Consider the following 15,265-nt stretch of genomic DNA (forward strand, 5'->3'; position numbering starts at 1 on the left):
AAATACAATAAAAAACAACAAAAAGGTACAAAACTTTAGTTCAAAAAAAAATTTCTTTACCATTTATTCCAAGCAAACCAAAACATTCGCCTTTAGGAATTCCCAGGCACAGATGATCCACAGCAGTTACGTTTGTGCCACCATACACCTGAAGGTAAATGAGAGTTAGGGTCTCTACATAGTGACGAGTGACCAACATGGAACTTCTCCTTACTAATCGATACATTTTCAAGCAGAGAGGGAACGAGAAGAACGTTAAGCATCAACGAAATGACGTTGTTCGATTTAACGCCCAATTCTCAGAGCTAAAAGCATAAGAAATATATGATAGAGAATTCTTATTTGGATCCTTAGAGTGCTAGAACTGAAACCTTTAAAGAGGGTTGGGTTGGGTTAAGTATTCGGGCCCAGATGTTCCACAGTAAAGGATCTTAGGTTAATCCTCCTGAATGGGGACATGGGTGACCAGTGGAATTCATCACGTGGCCTTAACAGTTCAGCGATACCAGAGTTTACCCCAAGGTGAAGAGAGGTACCATGAGGGAAAAGTGTCTTGCCGTAGAAACACAGCACAATCACTCTGTTAGGACTCGCACCCGAGTCTTTTGTTCCTGCGTTCAACGCGCTGGCGACTTCTTCACGGCACATGCCAAGGTTACTTACTAAGAAACTTATAACTCAACCTTTTACCTTGGTAAGGTCTTTCAACACAACAGCCTCTCCGTCGATTTCTTCAGGTTTCAGCATGGAAACACGGTTACGCTCATTGAAAACATCCTCGTCCTAGTGCACACACACAAAAAAAGGCCATGCTACTTTTCAGTACCTTTCATATTTGTTTGTACAAAAATCTCAACACGACCCCAATCTATCCCTGAGGTAGGGTGATGTCTAACAATTCAAATGACTGGATGTCTACGAACTCGAACAAAGCTGTCAATTTTAAAGTACATTTGGCGAGCAAGAAATTTGTAATCGAGATGAAAACTCACCTCATTGCTTCGGCGTTCTGTTCCATCAGCTCCACCAGAATTTCTGCTGAAACCACCAAGGAAGAACTTCACCTGTAGACGGGTCACCAAACAAAACACAGAGTCGGCGTGTTAACATCACCTTCCCAAGAAAAGACTACCTTAACAATATCGTAAAACGAAACCTACTTGCTTAAGTTAAACCAATTATTATCGTTTCTGCGACATGCAACTCTAACAACGGCTACGCTACGTTCATCCGCGAGTTTTTGGTTTTGCTCTATTTTGCTTTGTTATTGTTTTTATTAGAAAATTTCCGCCAGCTTCCTCTTGACCAATGAGAATAAGGTGTAAATCACAAAAACCAATCGCGACTTGTTCACTCGCGTTTTCCCGCCGCGCTTCAAGCAGTTTTCACACATTTCCTTTAAGTATACGTTAACTGCTTGTGATATTTTCATTTGCTATGACTATAGTTATGGGTTTTATAACACTCGTCTCGTCTACTGCAAAGTTCAGATGTGCCTTTTTTTGGAACAAGGCCAACACCGTAACACTAACCGTCTTGGGGTGTTTAGCCTTACCTCGATCAGCAGAACCAAAATGAACAAAACAACGGCTTCCACAAACATGTACAGAACCATCTGTCCGATGCCCGGGCGTTCCCAAGAGAGACCATGGTCTGTGTACTTAGTCCCTCTCTCGTCACATGCCAGTTTCGCTCTAAGAAAACAACCACAACACCAGATTACAAAAACAGTGCCGTGTCCTCATCACTAACTAACGACTAACTCTGTCTTTGAGAGGCTTACGTAACTCTTAAGGAAGTTTTGAAAAGCTGAGTACCCCAGAATTCTAGGTCCGAGGCGTTCGGCACCAAATCTTCAAACATCACCGCTTAAGAGTTGATTAGGTAAAAAGGTAAATTGTGGAATTGAACTAAGAAGCCTATCCAGTCAGACATTATTCAGATTTCTGTAACATAAAGCGACTGAGAGTACTTTTATTTTCGTCGAAGTTACATAATTTGTGACCGCAGAGAATAGTTACCTCTGAGAACAGAAAATAAAGTGTTTAACTGACGACGAATAATCGCCTAGGTATACATGGCATTGATACTGGTAGAGTACTTACTCAGGCGATTCGTTGCAAACTTTTCTGTACCCGTAATTCTGGTTGAGATCCACGAAGCCGTAAGCAAGCCTGTTACAGAATCGTTTAAATGTTAATGAAGAGGCGAGAATGCTTTCAATATTTCAATCATGTTTACACTGTATTGCGCAACTCGAACTTAACAGAACACGATGGATCAAGAGACTTGTAGGAGAAAACGTCGATTTAAAATAATTCATAAGATAAAGTGAATGCTAGGAGCGTTTTGATGGGTGCTTACTGATAGTCTATAGAAAGATAGACGCACTGATAACCTCACCATTAACAACATTATGCTTTTTTATCATATAAAACAATTAAAATCCATGTCTCCGGTGTAGTAAAAGATCATCGGAGACGTAAAAATGAGAGAAGAACATCAGTGTACCACTTTTTTGTCACGTCATCTTTGATCCATTATTGAACTAATACACAGCAACATCGAATGCATTTGTTAATCTGGAACTATTCTTAAAATGGGAGCTGTAATTCTGCTCAAGATTACATCCAGTAAGAAAGTGCAATTCAGTGACAGTTAACGACAAAATCACTTACGTGTAGGTGGGAACCAACATAAAGATGTAATGACAAATCTCGGCTTCATCTTCATACCCAACGCTCGGTATTTGTAGGACAAACACTGTGATCAACATTGCCTGAAATGATTCAAAGTTATAGAAATAAGTCACAACTTCACTGTTTCAGTCTAATGGACACTGTTAGTAAGAAATCAAATTCAAATTCGACGAGCAGCTGCTAAACTTACCAGACTGAGAATGGAGAGCAAGAAGACTGTGAGTGCGTAACCCACAACTGGAGACGTGAAAATGAACGAAAGGCAGTAGACGAAGGGCAGAACACACAAACCAAACAGCAGCTGTGAAGAGAACGACAACCTTAAGATGACAATTGTCGTTCAGTACCGCCCAGCACAAAACTAAGGCACGTACCGCGGGAAATACACTTTTGTCTGCGAACTTCCACAATTTGTGGCAGTTAAGGGAATAGGTTTTAGCCAAACATTTCTGCTTACACCTTAACCTAAGAACCATGTCGCCAAAATTTCGCTCTTTTGTTCGTAATTGTGTTGAGGTTGCACGCGTGAGCCCGCGAAAATTCGTGACATGCGGAGATGTTAACAGAGCAATCAAACGCAAGGCATGTGCAAGGGGATCGCATTTCCAGCACAAAGGTTATTTTATCAGGGGTTTCCATCTCATTTACCATTCTGATTTGAGCTTCACCAAAAACGTCATACGGTTTTTAAACGCCGCATATTACCCGCTTGTGTGATTGTCTATGTGACAACTTAGTTTTGACAGCCTAAAAGCAAGCCCTCTAGCTCTAAAACGCGGGCATGTGCACAAACGTGTGACGGCAATGTTGCATACGTTTTTCAGCTCTGTCCCTTAGCTTCTTTGTATTTTCTTACCAGCAACAAGAAGACGATTCCCATCTCATCCTTGTAAGAATCCACTTGGAATGCAGCGAATAAAATGAGAATCACAATAGCGGGGACTAAATAATTGATGAAGTCCCAGGTGTATGTAGCAAGCCAATAACTGAGTGTATCAACTCCACTGACAAACTGGAGGTGTTTTGCCTGAAAGAGAAGGCGCAAATTAGTACAAGCTTCTTGATTTGAGTACAAGAGCAAAAAGTTTTAAGTTTTAACAGAAACTGTTTTGCTACGTCGGTGGGAAAGTAAAAAAATATTTGGAGAGAGCAATTTTTAATTGTGTGTCGAAAGCAAGCCGGCATTGTATTGATTTTGTTTTACTTCACTCTGTGATTGGTCCAGAAAACTCGCGCCACTCTCTAAACCAATCAAATGCAAAGCTTAAACCAATCGCGGCTTGGTCGCTCGCGTTTTCCCGCGCTTTGGGCAGTTTGGTTGATTTTACCCTGAGTTCTCGATGGCTCTTCAAGGTTTTCCTTTGTTCTGATTCGCCTTTGTGATTTCTTTGGTTTTGGCTTCAGAAAACTCTATCGAAAAGCGCTCCAATGGCAAGAAAACCGTTGCAGTGAATTCCGATAAGCTAAGTTTCCTTTTTCGGGGCAAATTGATATCTAATTATTTTTTAGAAACCCTTCCAATCCCGGGCACTCGATACTTTATCAAGGAAAAATTTAATCAGAAAAAAAATGGCAACAGCAACCAAAGGATACTGCTTAACTTAGAACCAAATTCTCAAAACTAAATTTATAAGAAATGCATGGCCAACAATTAACCCGTTAACTCCCAAGATCTGATGGCTAATTCTCCCTGTAACCGCTACACATTTCCTTGTAAATTAGCTATGAGAACTTGGTGCTAGATCAAGATAGCAGCTTCTACCTGATAGGTTTGAATATTCTCATTACCCGTTTGCTGAAGATTGTATGGATATTGTTGGGAGAAGTTTTATGTTAATCACTTCTGGGAGTTAAAGGGTTAAAGAGAATTGCTATTTCTTGAAAGTGAACGGGTTAAATAACCTAAATGATCGTTCTCCAATCTTGAAACTCTAGCATACATTTTAAGGCAAGCCATTGGCCAAACGGACCAATGTCAGTATCAAAGTAACTTTTCACCTGCCCGTCCCCTAACTCAACATTAACTATAAGCTGTTATCAGTTGACTGTTGTTGGGTTAGGGGAGGGGTAGGTACGCAGTAGTTCAGATATTGATTCGACCTAACTAATGTCTTACCTTTGACACTCTTTCCTGAACAATGAATGTAACAAAGCTTGCAGCCATGTAAGCCATTCCTAGTGCGAGAAATATGGCAAGGAGAAGTGCGGAGAAGTCTGATGTAACGTTGTCAGCCTGAAACAAAACAAAACAACACAAAGTTCATAACAGTCGCTTTGACGAGGGGCTAACGCTCGAAACCTCAGCTTTTAAACTCTTTACGGTGGCCAATTTACATTACTACCCCAGTTGATAGTACTTAATTACCCTGTTATACCCTCCCACCGACGCAGCACCACAGTTTCTTTAGAAACTTACCCCCTCCATTGAAACAAAACAAAGTTATAGAAAAGTCCCTTCGCTTCATCTTTGTACGCACACTAAAAAGTATGACCACAATATTGTAGAGATAGAAACTCTTTGAAGGGCTAAAGTGCACCAAGTTGTCAATTCCGATTGAATTTAACATAGAGTATTGTTTTGAAAAGCGAGTCCGGTCTCACAAAGGGCCTTATCTTTAAAAAGAATATGTACAATTTCAAAGCTTGGGATGTTTCACCGAGCCAAGCTTGGAACAGATGATATTACGCGAAGATTAGAACATAGTTTATGGCGTAAAACTTAGTACAGTCTGGTTCAAAAACCTAACATAATATCTGTCGCGTTTAAGGAAATATTCTCCTAACGTTTATATTGTACAAAAGACACTCCAAGTAAACACTATCTAAACAGACCTTGTTGTTGACACTGTTTGGTAGAGGGTAGTTTGTAGTCTCAATGCTGTACGACGAGTCTCCTGTTTGATCAACCAACAGTATGTTACTCATGGCACTCAGTGCTTCTGCTATGGTATGGAATCCCTGTAGAGGCAGAAGTAATGAAAATCATCTTATAGTAGATCTGCAGTGTTGACCCAGTGCTACCCACTGGACTACCGTCATGTTTTGTTTATCTCTCGTGCGATTACAGACTTAGCTACATCCATTTTGAAATCACTGGTGATCCTTGTAATCTGATTGGCTATCGTTGGTGCGACTTATTCACGAATCGCACCATTTTTTGCTTTAAAATTGTATTTGCTAAAATACAACAACCAATTGCTTGTTTGAAGAAACCGATAAAATTGTTGAAGAATGAAAAACAACTTTCGAAACTTTCTACAAACCAGCTCATTACTGGATCAACAAACATTTGTACAGGCTAAAAAATCCTGTATCTAAGTGACTGAATTTTGCAATTTCAAAATGGATGTGCTAAGTAGTAGTTGAACTTCGTGTCGAGCAATTCTAGTCTGAAATCATACTTTTGATTTCAAATCACGCAAATGATTTCAGACCAAGTGGCACTCCCCTCATAACTTTCAAGCGTGAGTAGGGCGCATACACACATTAAAACAAAAAGACGACTTTTACTAATATCCCCAACTGATGAAGAAATACAGTATCATACCTCATTACTGTACCAAACTGTAGTAACAGCCGCTTCCTTGTCCTTATCTGCTCCTCCAAGAGTCTTGTTAGTCATACCGCTGCTATTAGTCATATTGTACGACAGGCTCATAGCAGGCGGCATTGGGGCTAAGGAAAAGCCAGCCACGTAAATATTAAAGTAATCATTGGCATTGCTGTCTTCCAGGACGTACTCAGAGAAGTAGGTGTTGATGTCTGTCAGATCTGTGCCTGGGCAACCCACTGCGGAGCACTCTTTGTCCCCCTTCTCGCCACCAATTTTTTCGCCAGGTCTAAAACAAAAAAGATAACCCAAATTAAGAGCATCATTATGCATATTCTCCATACTGTTCTCTACACATTTCCCAAGTTGCCGACGAGAAGAATTCGTTAAACAATCAAGAACTTATTTTATTAGTTGGTGATCATTTTCTTTATTCTCCTGACCTAAATGTGTGATTCAGGGGTGTTATTGTGAGGAGAAATTAGATGCCGGTCAGTTGAGGGTTCAAGAGTCAATAAAGCACTTAAGCTATACATACAATTTAGCTTGGATGCATTTCGGGCAGTCATTGTAGCCAAAGGTGTAATCTGTACAATTGCCTGGGACTAAGTCCTTGCTGATAAACTGAAAGAAAAAGAATTAAAAGTTGATAATGAGTTGGGAATGTTGAAATAACATTTACACAACCAGCTGCTCCGCTATTTTTTTAAGTGTGAGCTGATTGGCCTATCAACCAAATGATCGAGAGTAGAAAGAAACGAAGGAAAAGAATGAAGAGGCGAAGGGGCGAGAGAGCGAAAAAGTGAAAGAGTAGAAGAGCAAAGAAACCAAGGAGAGAGGGAACAGGAAAAACGATGGAACAAATAATGAAGTCGCAAAAAGGAGGGAAAGAGGTAACAAAGAAACAAAGAAAGGTAGGTTAATTATAATAATAACAATAATCGAAATATTTATCCAGGATAACCCTTCAATACAAAAGTACTGTTATCAACGGGGTCCTACTGATTTTAATCAGTAAGTACCTATAAAACAAAAAACACTAAGTTAAAAGCTGCTGAAACTCCAATAGAAATCACAAGTAGTGATCGTCCAGCGCTTTCCTAAATAAAACTTTACAGCTCATGTTCCACAAAATTAAAGACAATGAACTAAAAATCGAAGCACCCAAAAAATAAAAACTACGGTGTGCAAAACCCAGTTTGACCCTTGGTAGCTTTGTTGTTTTCCCATTGTTTCCAGTGCTTAACGCGCTATGATGTAATCGTCGGAAGTAGTCTCTAAATGGGAGGGATACGATTCCATTAAGGCAGTCAAATACAAAGCAGCGCACTCTCTTCTGTAAGGATGAATAGAAGCTCAAATAAACGAGCCAACAAGGGAACAACACACACCTTAGCTTTGCACTTGTCATTGAGAACATAATACTCAAAGTTACAGCAGGATTTTGCGTCCTTATCAACTTTGGCGAAGCTCTTATTCCTGACAAATACGCCATAGTCCTTGTTGCCGTCTCGAATGTAATAAACTTTAGACGTGATGTCAGTCGCATCAACTTTAATGTCTTTGAGGAAGGTTTTGGCTTTCTGTGTAAACAAACGTTTAGAGTTCATCCGTTAGTTTTGATATCCTCCGTAGCTATCATTATCTGTTCGACCATGATAGAGTGGCCATACTGAACTTGATTCAAACAACTGATCAGAGGTGCTTCTTGAAAGCAGAGGCGTTTATAGTCACACACCTTATGTGTGATTTACACACACCTTACGTAAAGTGCCTTATACCACTGCTCTACCTTAAGTACCGATGGACTCGTTTTTAAACAGCGAGAAGGCGCGGATAATAAGGTATTTAGCACTTGAAAACAAGTACGCTATGAAGATTATTCAGACTCGCGCGTTTTCGCAAACCTAAACCCAAAGATTTGTATGTAATTGACAAAGAAAAGAATATCTCATAAAGGAAAGGAGGGTGGCGGACACCCCAGGACCCCGGCAACGTCCTTGGACAGAGTAAAGAGTGTCTCTTTGTCGTGTTACAGTTGTTTCTCATTTTTTTGTTCGTTATAGTGAGAGTACATAGAACATTAATTCACATCACAACTATTAGTACCGTTTTCTCTGAAACCCTTGTAGTCCATGTCAGTTCTATTTGCTCTCATAACAAAAACCACCTAACAAGCTTTTGATAAGTAAAAGCTCAAATGCAAGGAGATGAGAACATGCATTTCACGTACCTCAAACGTCACGGTCTTTTTACTAGAACTCATGTTTCTGTAGTCGGCAAAAAAAGCTTTGGTATGGACACCGTCCACGCTCAAGTTAGACAGCTTAAGAACACGAGGTGGATCGTTCTCTCTTGGGGGAATCGTAGTGATCAGCAACAAACCAAATACAACCATAATGATGGGGAGAACAAGTTGTGTAATAATTGCTTTCTTGTCGCGTTTGGAGTTCAGAAACCTCTTCATGAACATTGCTCTGTATTGATTCCACTTCAGTCGAAACCCAGTTTCAAGCTCTAAAAGACAAACAAGAAAAAGACGACAATATTTAATGATTGAAGGGGTAAGTTTCTAAAGAAACTGTGGTGCTGCGTCGGTGGGAGAGTATAGCAGGTAATTTAGTGTTAACAACTGGGTTGAAAACGTAAATTAGCCACCGTAAAGAGTAAAAAAGCTGACGTTTCGAGCGTTAGCCCTTCGTCAGAGCGATTGCCTTACGCATCCTCATCTCTATAAGTCTAAAAATCACTTGTTTAACTGTTCCTACCTCTATTCATCAATCTTAACCCTTTCACTCCCAGATCTCATTAGTAATTCTCCTTACTGTCTGCCATACAATTCTTATGATGTTGGTTTAGAGAATTTGGTATTAAATCAACTTAATTGATATCTTTCTTTATTCACATCACCTGTCTCCTTGATTTTGTACTGATATTGTAAGGAGAATTCTGTCACGGTCACTCTTGGGAGTTAATGGGTTAAAACTACGAGAGCACAAGTGGTGGAGCAGAATAAGGGGGAGGGGGAGAGGGGGGAAGAAGGGGAGGTAATAGGGGCTGTGCAGCCATCCTCCTTAGCGTGAAAATTGGGGGGCACCCCTCTCCCCCTCCACCACCTCTTACCAGACAATCAGAGAACACAGCTGACTTTAACTCTTGGCTTCGAACCATTTGGTGTCCGAACCATTTGGTGTTTAGTCGAAGATATGTAAGAAAATGAAACGATTTATGTGTGAACGCTCCTTACCTTTGTTTGAAATATTTTCCTCGTTAGCCACCTCCACAATCTCCTCTGTTTCTTCAACAGCAATCTCGTGTTCGTGGGCTCTGGGAAAAATAACACACAATGGGCCTTTCAATTCAAAGAAGATAACTATTTAACAAAAATCACGAATGATGTTATCAACTTATACTACCAGTAAAACTCGTTGCAAAAGTCCTTGATGTAATCGATACATCGATTATGAGCAAGAGGGACTAAACCTCACGAAAGAGTTAGAGGAACAGAAGTCGATCTCTAATAATTTGCTAAACCTTATTATAAAAATATCTGGTAGGTTTGACGTACAGATTGTCCACGGTTTTTTCTGCTCCTTCTCCAACCTTCATGAAGACTTCCTCAAGGGTTGTAACCGACACTCCAAAACTGGTTATTCCATACTCGTCCATCTTATCTGGAAAAGAATTCAGAAGGGAAAATTCATGAAAACGATTCCCGTTGTTCTGACTGGCCACTGCAATCGCTTTGGTTGTAGTGTTACGACGATGAGTATAAAACCGTTCTCGCTGGGGTGGCAAAAGCAAGCTAATATTTGCGGGTTGATCTTCCTGCGTGTATAAATGACCTGACTGCCCCCACTAACAAACATCTAATTCTCTCCAATTTTGTCAAATTCACGACTCTTGCGAACAACAAAGCAACATGTATTGTAAAACCCCTTGCAAAATAATGATACTGCAAGAGTCTCGAAATTCAAAATTTTCTGTGAGGAGTCTGGACCATCCTAACAATAGGAGCCTTCAAAACTTCTCGTTTGATGGCCCAAACTACCTCAGTATTCGTACCGCATATTAATGAAACCATAGCCGTTGTGTTATAATCATTACGTGGAACTTAATAACATAATTTTTCTCGTACTTACTTTCTATTTCTTGAAAGAGCGCTTCAAACCCACTGGAGTGTTCACTGCTCAAGACAAACTCCATTTCAGCACCAACACTACTGAGTAGCTGTGCACTGGGCACATGGTTGATAATCAAGCTCGTCACTGCATTCTCATTGCAGTTTTCTTTCTTCACAAGTGTCAAGTGATATCCAACACCATACCTTAATAACAAAAATAGTAGCAAAAAAGGGATTCACTATTGGTTAATCCCTTTTATTATTCAAGACAATAAAAGGGATTATTCAAGATGGAAGAGAAGTAGAGGAGTAAGACCTCGAGCAAAGATGATGTCAGGGTTTAGCCTTAAATTTCTTCAGTGGAGTGAAAGAAATGGCCTATGGGCCGGTTATTAGAAGTCAGAAATTACGCGTCAAAAACTGAGATACTGATAGCTTTGAAATTCGAACTATAAAAATATCAGAGACCATTACAGAAAGAATTGATTTAGAGCTAACACCTTTCGATTTAAATTTTATATGATGACTTAAGGTCTGTAAAATTTCCCCTTTCGAGAGAGGGACCTAAGACCGAGAACAATTTCAAGTCGGCCCCTGGGAAGTGAGAGAGGGAGGAGACCTGCTGAGGAGAGGTCAGTTTCCTACATGTTCCACATTGACGATAGTGGTGATTGATAACAGTGCAAACTTATTGTGTAGTGTGATCAACTGGGCGAGAGTACCCATAAACAGGAATGTTGTTGCCAACAAAGACTCATTTTCCACAAAATATGTCATCATCAGCTGTTAACTAGAGAATCAAAGGTTACATTTGAGCCTGGTTTACTGAAGAGTTAGTTTTGCCAAAAACTGAAGACAGAAAATATTGTGATTTACCTGCCCTTGAGAAACAAAGAACTGCCACAACATCGAAGTTGCCCATCTGCCATGATGGCAATTCGATCTCCAAGGAAATCAGCTTCATCCCTTAAAACCAGTAATAGAAACAAGGAATATTTAGCACAGAATTTATATCACTATATTGATTGTTCTCTAGAACAAAGTTGGTCCAGAAAGGTAATGGCCAATCTGTTCTCTGTCCTTACTGTAACGATTCCTATTTAGTGCACATGGCTCATTTACAGGGAAACTTACATGAAGTGAGTTGTCAAAATGATGGTCTTTCCTGCTTTGTGCTTCAGCAGCAGGTCCCATGTTCCTCTTCTGGCATATGGGTCCATTCCTGAGGTGGGCTCATCCAAGAACACAGTTTGTGAACCTCCAATTAGTGCAATAGCACAGCTATGAAGAGAATTGAATTTTTCTAACCTTGCCCAAACAATGGTAAAAGATCTTAAGAGAGTGACTGTATTTACCGCTAAACATTTCAAACTGAACGAAAGTTTACCAAAAACAGAAGACGCTGGCGCTAAAGCTCTAAAACTTTGACCAAACGTAGTAAGCACGCTGAAATTCACTTAGGGAACTTATCCCCTAGATATAGCTTAAATGACAACTTAGCAAAGTTAACTGACACAATCTGGTCATGCACGCTTCTCTGATCAGCAATCAATTTCACAAGTGCAGTTGTAGATAATTGTAACTGCATCATGATTGGATCTTTAGTTCTCACAGAACTTCCATGAGTTAAAAATATTATTCAGCAGACCTGAGTAGTTTTATGGCAGTTTCTGACCCCAAGCCTTTCATATCCTCTTTTCTGATCTCATCAGTGCTGAAAGTTGCCTACAATGAGAACTTGTGGTGGGGTTGAGGGGGTTTGCTAGCCACCCGCACCATCTTAAGGACACAGTGAAGTTCATCTAAACCCAAGGCAGCCGTCTTTCAATTTAAGTGGGAGTCAGCTACTTAACAACTTTACAACAAATTTACCACAGTTTCCGTTTCATCCCACCAGACAGCTTAGAGGAGGCCCAGTTTAATTTGTCAGTCAGCTGAATGTCATTGATCATCTGAAGCACTTCAATCTCAGCTTCTTGCCCAAATGTTCCCTAAAAGTCACACAATTAAAAGTAGAAATTCACGAAGTGTACCTCTGCCACTAAAAAATTATTGGACATGTACATGTAATGATATTTCTTAAGTCCCTACGGTTTTGATAGTTTACATTATGTACCCAAGATCCACGATTTTGTTGCAAATTTGACTCTCAAGCTCAAGATGTTAGACTTGGCAAGCAACTGATCCTAAGTTATCTACATCTTCAACTGGCAATTGAGAATATCTGCTGACAGCATTAAGACTTCCAAACCATTTCATACCTTCAAGTTGATGAAGAATGTCAGATGTTCTTTAACTGTCAGCCTGTCAAAAAGAACATTATGTTGAGGACAGAGTCCCAAACTCTCGCGGATACCCTCCATGTCAGTGAGAATACTTTTGCCGTTGATATGGGCAGAACCAGCAGAGGGTGGAAAGAGCCCAGTTAGGATAGACATGGTAGTGGTCTTTCCTGCTCCATTGTGGCCAAGCAGTGCTGTAATCTGACCTTTGTATATGTTCAGGCTGAGTCCATCCACAGCAACCTTGGACCCTTTTGAGCCCTTATAAAACAGATAACGCAAATGCATCAAAACACAAGAACATGTAAAAATTAACACTTTGTGAGCTGGAAAGCCACTTCATCGTATTAAGTGGAAGATATGGTGTTTCAGTGGTTAGGGCACTGGACTCTGGGTCAAGAGATCTGGGTCCGAGACCTTTCCAGGTCATCACATTGTGTTCTTAGGAAAAACACTTTATTCTCACAGTTCCTTCCCACTCCTCCCATGACTGTACTGGCAGATTACCAGGGAAGCCTGATGAAATGCAGGATAACTTTGCGATGGACTAGCATTCCATCCAGGTGGGAATAGTAATACTGCTAGTAGCTTCATGCTATGGAAACTTGGATAAACTTTGGCTGGGATGAGCTTCTTCGCTCTAGTACAGGCTTTATCTTCATTACATTAAACTACTTGTTGCCTACCTTGAACACTTTCCTAAGATCTTTTATTCCCACACCAATAGGCAAGTCATGTGTTTCCTTTTCAATGGCTGGATTATTAGAATGCTTGTCCACTGTATTTAATTCCTACACCACAAGAGGAAAAATAATGATAATTATTTTCAATAAAGAGAACAGATTTACATTTTACTTTTAATTGATACTAATTGACTCGTGAACTGGTACGAAAAGCAAATTGTTTTTCACCAACACAAATTTTATCATTCAATACTTTTGAAACCACTTTCGTGAACCGGTACGAAAAGCAAATTGTTTTTCACCAACATAAATTTTATCATTCAATACTTTTGAAACCACTTTTTCTTTTTTTTTCTTTTGTTTTTTTTTTGAAAAGAAGAACTCCTTAAAGTAGGTAAAGCAGGATAGTACAAGAAAGTTTTCTTCAAAATAATTTGCCAATTATTTTCACAATTTTTTTTTGTAAATCCTCTACAGTACCTCACCTCCAGTTCTTGCCCTGCCCTCAACCTGACCCCAGTCCTATTTAATCTGTTTTAACTTGTATGGCAGGGGTTCATGAAAAAGCATTGTGTTTGGTATAAAGCAATTACACCCTGACACAAATATGAATCTTCTCCATATTCTCCTCTGTCCATTTTGTCAGGTGCTGACGAGGAGAACTGGTTTCATAATCAAGAGTTTCTTTACTTAGTGATCATTTCCTTCATTCTCATTACCTTAAGATGTGATCCAGGGGTGATATTGTGAGGAGAAATTAGCTGCTAATCACTAGGTGAAGTTGGTACAATTTTTCTCTGAAAAGAAACTACTCAGTAGTATAAATACTGTGTACCTGTTCAGCTCCTACTTGAACAACTTTGTCACTGGAAACTCCACACCAGTAGGACTTTGTGAAGGGGAAGTAAAAAGGTTTGGGGATTCCATAACTACCAGGAAATACAGCCTCAACATACCTACAAGTAAGGAGTGAAAGATTGAAGTGTAACAAGTACCTCTGACAACTAACATTTTGGTTCATCACTAAAATTATCTTGAAAGTTAGACCAAGGATTTAAATCATTCTGTTTCCGATCTTCTATCTTGAAAAATGGAGTGTTTAAATAATCATGCAATTTCTCATCATCACCTGCAGTAAACAAAGGTGAAAGTAGCTACATGTAGTGAAAGATGGCAGACTATAGCTGACAGTTTTAGCCATCTACACATTTCCCCTTTTACTGACAGCTCTAGCATAAACATGTGACAATTAATACAGATTGAACTTGTCATAAAGACAAGTTGACGGGACACGCGTCCTGCATATGCAGGACACATGTCATATGAACTTCGTAATAGACCTCACTCATGGTGGAGTCTCTATGGCTTCATGGTAGAACATCGAAGCATGGGATCTGAAGGTCTTAGGTTTGATTCCTCATGGGGACTAAGAATTTCTTCTTTGTCCCATGCTCGTGACAAGGCAAAAAAACATCTTTTTTAAAAGTACCATAATGTTCATCACACTCTTTCTAGATTTCTTTGGCTACTACATCTTACTTGCTTGCATATACTTATAGCTATAATACTTTATAATTATACAGTACAGCTTTACTCTCAACAGTACTGCAAATAAAACCAACATACCAGGTGATTACTCCAAAGATAAGACTCTGAATTATAAGCATTCCTAGAACCATATCAAAGCTGAAGTCATCATCAGGGTCAGGAGATTCAGATACTCGGCTCCAGGTCAGTCCCACCTCTCTAATCTCAAATTTGGCAATGATGCGGGTTGCAATTCCAAGGCAAGTGTTTGGCAAAAGGCATGCAGCAGCCTTCTCAGACCTGTGGTAATAAACAACAGTTCTGCTAACACCCTTTCACTCTCAGGTGTGACCAAAAAAAAGGTCTCTTGTTGATACCACTATTAACCTTAAGTGACAAGA

General features: G+C 39.8%; 1 protein-coding gene across 1 annotated transcript in view; it reads right to left on the reverse strand.

Annotated features, from left to right (window-relative positions):
- The window catches only part of LOC113686786 (phospholipid-transporting ATPase ABCA3), a 31,448-nt gene that overhangs the window by 6,500 nt on the left and 9,683 nt on the right, over positions 1 to 15,265 (reverse strand). Inside the window, exons 12-35 of the mRNA XM_027204458.2 lie at positions 14,964 to 15,164; positions 14,173 to 14,293; positions 13,341 to 13,445; positions 12,634 to 12,915; positions 12,245 to 12,363; positions 11,507 to 11,653; positions 11,249 to 11,338; positions 10,392 to 10,576; positions 9,818 to 9,923; positions 9,497 to 9,576; positions 8,483 to 8,766; positions 7,641 to 7,832; positions 6,788 to 6,873; positions 6,247 to 6,538; positions 5,532 to 5,657; positions 4,816 to 4,932; positions 3,556 to 3,726; positions 2,890 to 3,000; positions 2,679 to 2,779; positions 2,106 to 2,174; positions 1,556 to 1,694; positions 993 to 1,064; positions 691 to 783; positions 61 to 148 (exon numbers count right to left, since the gene is read on the reverse strand). Of these exons, the coding sequence (XP_027060259.2) occupies positions 61 to 148; positions 691 to 783; positions 993 to 1,064; positions 1,556 to 1,694; positions 2,106 to 2,174; positions 2,679 to 2,779; positions 2,890 to 3,000; positions 3,556 to 3,726; positions 4,816 to 4,932; positions 5,532 to 5,657; positions 6,247 to 6,538; positions 6,788 to 6,873; positions 7,641 to 7,832; positions 8,483 to 8,766; positions 9,497 to 9,576; positions 9,818 to 9,923; positions 10,392 to 10,576; positions 11,249 to 11,338; positions 11,507 to 11,653; positions 12,245 to 12,363; positions 12,634 to 12,915; positions 13,341 to 13,445; positions 14,173 to 14,293; positions 14,964 to 15,164 (3,377 nt within the window). The remainder of the gene's footprint in view (positions 1 to 60; positions 149 to 690; positions 784 to 992; positions 1,065 to 1,555; positions 1,695 to 2,105; positions 2,175 to 2,678; positions 2,780 to 2,889; positions 3,001 to 3,555; positions 3,727 to 4,815; positions 4,933 to 5,531; positions 5,658 to 6,246; positions 6,539 to 6,787; positions 6,874 to 7,640; positions 7,833 to 8,482; positions 8,767 to 9,496; positions 9,577 to 9,817; positions 9,924 to 10,391; positions 10,577 to 11,248; positions 11,339 to 11,506; positions 11,654 to 12,244; positions 12,364 to 12,633; positions 12,916 to 13,340; positions 13,446 to 14,172; positions 14,294 to 14,963; positions 15,165 to 15,265) is intronic.

Source organism: Pocillopora damicornis, chromosome 14 (genome assembly GCF_964200805.1).
Source record: "Pocillopora damicornis chromosome 14, jaPocDami1.2, whole genome shotgun sequence".
Taxonomy (NCBI): domain Eukaryota; kingdom Metazoa; phylum Cnidaria; class Anthozoa; order Scleractinia; family Pocilloporidae; genus Pocillopora; species Pocillopora damicornis.